The 7,741-nt window shown below is 38.0% G+C and overlaps 2 protein-coding genes across 4 annotated transcripts; both read right to left on the bottom strand.

The window, feature by feature from the left end:
* Positions 1-474: 474 nt before the first annotated feature.
* On the bottom strand, positions 475-4,583 carry LOC107464442 (non-specific lipid transfer protein GPI-anchored 31). 3 transcript variants are annotated; one of them, XM_016083356.3, is made up of 8 exons: positions 3,605-4,583; positions 3,482-3,508; positions 2,949-2,994; positions 2,753-2,848; positions 2,547-2,656; positions 2,319-2,417; positions 2,059-2,118; positions 1,737-1,902 (listed from the first exon to the last, which is right to left on the bottom strand). In XM_016083356.3, exons 1-4 carry the CDS (start codon positions 3,969-3,971, stop codon positions 2,791-2,793), a joined length of 498 nt encoding a protein of 165 aa, XP_015938842.1. In that variant the 5' UTR covers positions 3,972-4,583; the 3' UTR covers positions 1,737-1,902; positions 2,059-2,118; positions 2,319-2,417; positions 2,547-2,656; positions 2,753-2,790. The 3 variants fall into 3 exon arrangements, with proteins under 3 accessions (XP_015938843.1, XP_015938842.1, XP_052110597.1); XM_016083357.3 differs by lacking the exons at positions 1,737-1,902; positions 2,059-2,118 and adding an exon at positions 475-947; XM_052254637.1 differs by lacking the exon at positions 1,737-1,902 and having other exon boundaries at positions 1,950-2,118.
* On the bottom strand, positions 1,170-2,679 carry LOC107464296 (probable methyltransferase PMT2). Its single transcript, XM_016083226.1, has 5 exons — positions 2,671-2,679; positions 2,319-2,417; positions 2,059-2,118; positions 1,388-1,581; positions 1,170-1,251 (listed from the first exon to the last, which is right to left on the bottom strand). Exons 1-5 carry the CDS (start codon positions 2,677-2,679, stop codon positions 1,170-1,172), a joined length of 444 nt encoding a protein of 147 aa, XP_015938712.1.
* Positions 4,584-7,741: the final 3,158 nt, after the last annotated feature.

Genomic DNA, 7,741 nt, shown 5'->3' on the forward strand with positions numbered 1-7,741 from the left:
AACCACTAAAAATTTCAAAAGGCTATTCACTTAGCCATAGCTGATGAGATACTGGGTATGATATTCTCATTCTCATTCAAGAGGAAAGTACACTATTCATATATACTTATCTCAATTAATGTGATATATTAGCATATTTAAATAAATAAAATGACCTTTAACCCATGATCTGATTTAGCTCTTTCACTTAAATAAAAGAAAATTGCCTTCCAAGACACAAAACTTATATCCAACTGTATTTAATCTGTAATCTCTAGTATCTAATAATAGATATTGATACATTGATATCAATGTCAGAGAAGGCATTTGAAAGAAAACTAATAGATTCCTCATAATTCTTGATATAAAGCCATGCAAGAATGATTAATATGGTAATACCTCTGATAAATAATCCAACATAATTCCTAATATTTATGTAAAAGCAAAACACAAGCCACAATAACCACAGCAAATTAGATTCAATTGGTAGAGAAAAGAAAATGCAGTTAACCCAGAAAAAATTGTTAGCTATCTTCTGTTAATTTTTTGTATAGAAATATAAAGCTCCAGAGATATTGATTTTGAATAAAAGGAAAAGATCATAAAAGGAAATCAATGATAGAATTAACCCACCATACCTTGGTCTTCAACTTTCAGCCTCATCAATCCCCGAATTTGCCACTCCCCTGTTCTTCACAGACCGATAGAACTCCTCACAAAACTCATGAAACTTTGTGTCGGAATCGATAATTTCTCTACCGGAGAATAATCCTTCAGGAGCCTCTGAATCACATTGGAGTAGGTGGAGCATCAGTGGCTGCGGCAAACCGGAAACAATGCACTGGCGGGGTATCGAAGGCGGACGGCATGGAAGAGTTCAACGACGATGATTGCGGCGAGAAGCATCTCCAAGGGAGGAGAAGGTGTTGCCGGTTGAGCTTGAAGGGGAATTGTTGGAGATGAAGGACCTGAAACCAAAAAGGTTTAAATAAAAAATAAAATACAAAATATTACAAAATGGAAAGAAGACCAAAGAGAAGAAGAAGAAGAGAGCTACCTACCGTTGTTGATGGGTGAAGAATCAGAAGCCATAGCTTGTTTTCTGTCTTCCTCACCTCTTCTTCTTCCTAACCTCATTTCTTTATTTCCTTCGTTGAATATGTTGAATAGTGGTTTGACCAAACAAACACTTACTTATCCTTGTACAGACTAAAGAGGCCATTGGCATGAATGAGATCATATGTCCTTGGATATGTTGAAAAGGCTTCACACCTGAATTTGCAAAAATACAAACATAAATAAGGAATCCAACTAATAGTATAAGATTCATACAGCTATATCATATATTTCAACATTAAACGAAAAGATGCAATATATATAACCCGAGAAAGAAGCTAGAAAGCGATACCAATCATGATAAATGCCAATCAAGCCGCGCTCATATATGACCCCCAGGGTACTTTTCTCAGCTATGGTAGGCACAACGTTCATGACCCATAACTTGGGAGATTGAATAGCCACAGCAAAACTACCCAACCCAGCATTCATATCCGAGTGCTTCTTCACAAGATCCTTAATCCTCCTCTCCTCCAAGTACTCCAGCTGTTAAAACCAAAGACTAACTGACAATTATTAGCCTTGATATAAGTTAACTTTTATAAAATAAAACAGCGCAAAGCCTGGCCAAAGAAAATGCAGCTGAAAACCCTAAATTAAAAAAAGATAAAAAAAATTCAGAAGCAGGGTTCGAAAAGATCCGTACATGAGGGTGCGCCGGTTGAGATCTCGGAGGAGGAGGAGAATGTATCAACCAGGTTCTTGAGGTTCCAAAGAGCGTCACTTGTTCAGAGTCCCCAGAATCCCACCGGCGTCGTCGCCATCATTGTGCTCTCAGACGATGCATTCGAGTAGCTACGGTTAGGACTGTGGGTGGGGATCATAACGATTAGTGATCTCAGAACAATAAAGGAAGAAGCCCATTGCGGCGCCGGTAAGTCGGTAACGGCAGCACCGTAGGGGATGGCGATGATGTCAATGGTAGATTAGCACAGGAGTTATCTGAATATAGTAATATAGTACCTTTTGTTGCCTCTCCTTCTCCAATTTGTACTGCTCTATCAAACTCAATTTTTCTGCAACCTACATGATTCATGAATGGTTCAACATTTATCAAACAATGTTCTATTGTCTACCGATTTGTATTTTTCTAAAAATGAAAGATGCTTGCAGTAGCGACAAATCTATGAAATATGGATCCAGAATTTACAATGATGCTGCTCATGACACAATATTACACTTAATGAAGCAAAATTAAACAAAATGAAAATAAGAGTTGGTACCTGATGATCAAACTCAGCACGATCCATTGCCCGCACATCACTGTGAAGCTGCAGGTCAATCGGCTGTGTGATTTCTTTGACAGGAGGCTTTACCAAACACTGAAATATTAGCACAGAAGATAGTTGAGTAACTCAATACAGTCTATACAGCAAATGCAAGCATGTCACTGAAATGGAAAAAGTATGAGTTGTGAACTGAACACAAGATTTTGAGAGCAAAATGGGCACCTCAGGTTCATCTGTTGTCCATGGAAGCCCAGTATCCTTTGCTTCTCTTCCTCTGTCATCATTTCATGTATCTTCTTCACAAATTCTTCCTCTTTCACCTTTCCCCTTTCCTGCATTGAATTACAGTATCCATGTTATTATCCAATTCAAAAATCAATGGAAAATTGATTCAATCAATCAATTTGTTGCATCAGAATAGGCATTACCTCAGTTCTTAGCTTGAATGGTTTTTGGCTGGTGACTCTCAGCTGCTGCTTCTTCTTCCACCTGCTTCCCCCAAAGGTGCTAGTTGATTCCAAACTCTGAAAAAAGCAAATCCATTCAATTCAAATTTAGAAAACCCTCATTTGAATCAAATCTTCATTTTTTTTCTCAAAAAAGGTAAGCATCCGGAAGACTTACATTTCTTCTGCTTCTTCTACCTCCATTAGAAGTCCTGTTAGATACACTGCAGTTTGAATAAAAAGTATAACAAACATCAACACAAACAGATAAATGCTACTATTAAATAAGTAGTATAACATAGATACATATATATCATTTTGCACACACATCTGTATATCATTTAATTGGTAGATATACCAAAGTGTCTCTCTGTTTTTAATTGGTAGATAGTTCCAATTGTATTAGGTACCCAAAAATCAGAACGCATGTAGAGCATATAGAATGAAAACACTATAGAGGAAAAAAAAATCACGTTTAATTTTCCATTATCCACAGTCCGTGAAAAATTAACAACAAAAAAAAAATAATAATAAAACTACAAAATCAGGTATGGCTCCTCTTATATATGTCTAAGCATGTGATCCCTCCCAAACTTCTTTTCATTTTACAAATCGAATCAAATTTCAATTAAATCCCACAAATCCATATTCCATAAAATGCTGCTAAGAATCTAAAATAAAAAATGGATTATAAGTGAGAAAGAAACATACCAGGAGCGGCGGCAGGTGTTTCAGACACTGCAAAAAATAAACAAAAAAAAGTCACATAAAAATGAAAACTTTATCTGAGAGAAGATTCGAAAACAGGAAGAAGGAAGTTATAATTTGACTGACATCCACAGTTGGAAGCGGAAGGGGCGGAGACTTTGCATGCAGCGGGGAGAGCGAGGGCCTTGGTGACATTGAGAACGACGCCGAACTGAGCGCTGCTCTTGAAGGCTTCACACAGACACTGAGGCGCCGTTTTCAGAACCGATTTGAGCCCGGAGCAGCAGTTACCTTCCGGCTTGGTGGTGGTGCTGCCATTGGTGACGAAGGACAAGCAATCCGCCATGGTTAGAACCAGGGAGGAGCAATCCACGGCGGGGGCTGGGGCAGCGTTGTGCGAGTGGGACGGTGAGGCTCCGTTAGCTCCCAAGATGAAGGCTGCACAGAGAACAATGAGAGAGAAACAGAAACGGGTTGGTGAGTGTGATGCCATTTTTGGGTACCTAATACAATTGGAACTATCCACCACAATCCTCTCCTATGGCTTCTTGTTGTTGTCGTTGTTCTTCTTCAATGATCACTCTCTCAATCTCAGCAGCTCCATCTTCTTGATCTTGCTCTTGTTCTTGTGCTTGCTTGTTCTTGAAGAACTCTTCCTGTGACTTCCTGAGATTCTGGTAAGCCACACAAAGACACTTGTTGTTCTTGTTGCTCTCTTTGCACTTACAAAACGACAGCGTTGAGTTTGAACCCTGATCACCATCACCACCACTCCCTTCGAACTTCTTGTTCTTATTCTTCTTTGCAACAACGAACTTCCTCTGCCTGATCTTGTTCTTCTGAACGGAATTCACAACACCCTCCTTTGCTGCCGAGGATTGTGGCTTCTTCTGTGACTTGGAACACGATTTCTTCACAACAGGTGAAGGAGAAGGAGAAGAAGAAGAACCACAAGGATTGGATAAGGGTTTGGAAAATGGAGTGGTATTACTGTTAGGGTTGACATTCTCGGAATATTTGGAGGGTTCTTGATTCTTTGATCGGAAACCCTTGGCTGGAGTGGTTTGTGAAGTGAAGAAGAGAAACACAAGATTGGAACTGAGACTGATGTGAAAGGAAACCACTTTCTTTGACTCAGACCATGTGCTTTCTATTTTTTATTTTAAAGAAAACTCAAAAATCCAAAAAAATTCCACGTCAGTGATGTTTCCTCCTGAATTCTAGTATGTATAGATAGATATACAAAGATAGAAAGAAGTATTAAAAATAAAGAGAGAGAGAATTGCATTTGTTTATTGTTACTATCTCAATATAATAAAGATGATTAATATTGCTATTAATATTATATGTAGAGAGTAATAGAAAATAGAATTTAAAATACTTATAAAATAAAAGAAGAGAAAGAATTGTAGTAGAAATATAAGGAGAAGAGTATTTGATTGCAACATAAAGAGGGAATAGATTTTTTATTACTTGCTTACTTTTCTCGGAGGCAAAGGCCTCTATTTATACATGTATGAGGAGGATCAATTTCAACATTCATTAATTATTATTCCTTCTTTGAGAATGTGAGTTCTGTATGGGAATGGGCATCCACGTTCCATTCTTATCACAATACTCTCCCTTGGATGCCCATTTAGGATTATTGCCTCATTAAAACCTTACTAAAGGAAAACCCTGTGGAAAAAACCTTAGTGAAGGAAAAAGAGTACAATATCCTTTGTGATGAGGACTTCCTCGTTAAAAACCTTGTCAAGAAAAACCCAATGGACAAAAAACTTGACCAAGGGAAAAAGAGTACAGTCTCCCCCTCTTGTCGACATCATTTAATATCTCAAAATTGACGCATCCCAATCTCATGTACCAATCTTTCAAAGGAGGATCTTGGGAGTGACTTTGTGAATAAATCTGCCAGATTGTCACTTGAACGGATCTGTTGGACATCAATCGTCCCTTGATTTTGAAGATCATGGGTGAAGAAGAATTTGGGAGAAATGTGCTTAGTTCTATCACCTTTGATGTATCCGCCTTTAAGTTGAGCAATGCACGCTGTATTATCTTCAAACAAGACAGTTGGGGCTATCTTATGATTAATCAGTCCACATGATGACAAAATATATTGAATCAGACTCCTCAGCCAAAAACACTCGCGACTAGCTTCATGAATCGCCAGTATTTCGGCATGATTAGAGGATGTTGCAGCAATCGTCTGTTTCGTGGATCTCCATGATATAGCTGTTCCACCATATGTAAACAGGTATCCTGTCTGAGATCTCCCTTTACATGGATTAGACAAGTATCCAGCATCTGCATAGCCAACTAATTGTGACTTGGATCCATAGGGATAAAACAATCCCATATCAACCGTCCCTTGAAGATATCGAAAGATTTGTTTGATTCCACTCCAATGTCTTCTGGTTGGAGAGGAACTATATCTTGCTAGTAAATTCACAGCAAATGATATATTGGGTCGCGTATTATTAGCAAGATACATTAGCGCTCCAATGGCACTAAGATATGGTACTTCAGGACCAAGGATATCTTCATTTTCTTCTTTAGGACAGAATTGATCCTTTTCCACATCCAAAGATCTTACTATCATTGGGGTACTTAATGGATGTGACTTATCCATATAAAATCTTTTCAAGATCTTTTCTGTGTATGTTGTTTGATGAATAAAGATTTGGCCAGATACTCAGTAAGACGATTATACCACATTCGTCCAGATTGCTTTAGACCATATAAAGATCTTTGCAATTTGACTGAGTATAACCCTTGTAAATATTCACTAGACGGTTTGGATATCTTTAGTCCTTCAGGGACTTTCATATATATATATATATATATCCCGATCTAATGAGCCGTATAAATAGGCTGTTACCACATCCATTAAATGCATATGCAGTTTATGATATGCAGCTAAACTGACCAAATAACGCAATGTTATCGCATCCATTACAGGGGAATACGTTTCTTTATAATCTATACCGGGCCTTTGTGAAAAACCTTGTGCCACAAGTCAGGCTTTATAGCGCACAACTTCATTTTTCTCATTTCGTTTTCTCACAAATACCCATCGGTATCCAACAGGTTTTATATCTTCTGGTGTACGGACTACAGGTCCGAAGACTTCACGTTTTGCAAGTGAGTCTAATTCAGCCTTCATGGCTGCTTCCCATTTTGGCCAATCATTTCTTTGTCGACATTGTTCAACTGATCTTGACTCAATATCCTTACTTTCATGCATGATATTTGATGCCACATTATATGCAAATATTTCATTGACAATTGTCTTATTTCGGTCCCATTTTTCTCCTGTAAAGACATAATTTATCGAGATTTCGTCATTTTCACAATTTTCAGGTACCTAAACGTCTTCTGGCGTTAACATTATATCAGAATTTTGGACAACTGCAGGTGTCTCTACTATGTCTTTTTCAACAGGAATATTATTTACCTCTTTTCTCTTTCGAGGATTTTTATCTTTGGAACCGACAGGCCTGCCACGCTTCTGGCGTGTATTTGCTTCAGTGGCTATTCGTCCTACTGGGACATCAATTCGAATTGGGGCATTTTCTGCTGGTATATAAGATTTGGTAATCCTCTTTGTATCGGAAAATGCATCAGGCAATTCATTTGCTACTCTTTGCAAATGTATAATCTTTTGAACTTTCAGTTCACATTGCCCTGATCGAGGATCTAAATGCATCAACGATGATGCATTCCAGTTAAGTTCCTTTTCAGGAAGCTTATTCTCTCCCCCTAATGTTGGAAATTTTGATTCATCAAAATGACAATCCGCAAACAGGGCTTTAAATACATCTCCAGTTTGTATCTCAAGATACCTCACTATAGAGGGAGAATCATATCCAACATATATTCCCAATTTTCTTTGGGGTCCCATTTTGGTGCGATTAGGTGGTGCAATGGAAACATATATCGCACACCCAAATATTCTTAAATGGGAAATATTTGGCTGCTAACCAAAAGCTAATTGCATAGGAGAGAATTGGTGGTAACTTGTTGGCCTCAAGCGAATAAGTGCTGCGGCATGTAAAATAGCATGCCTCCAAACCGATGTTGGGAGATTTGTTCTCATAAGTAAGGGTCTAGCAATTAATTGGAGGTGTTTAATAAGTGATTCTGCTAACCCATTTTGTGTATGAACATAAGCTACTGGATGTTCAATACTTATTCCATTAGCCATACAATAAGCATCAAAAGCTTGGGAAGTAAATTCACCAGCATTATCAAGACGAATTG

Source organism: Arachis duranensis, chromosome 9, assembly GCF_000817695.3.
Source record: "Arachis duranensis cultivar V14167 chromosome 9, aradu.V14167.gnm2.J7QH, whole genome shotgun sequence".
Taxonomy (NCBI): domain Eukaryota; kingdom Viridiplantae; phylum Streptophyta; class Magnoliopsida; order Fabales; family Fabaceae; genus Arachis; species Arachis duranensis.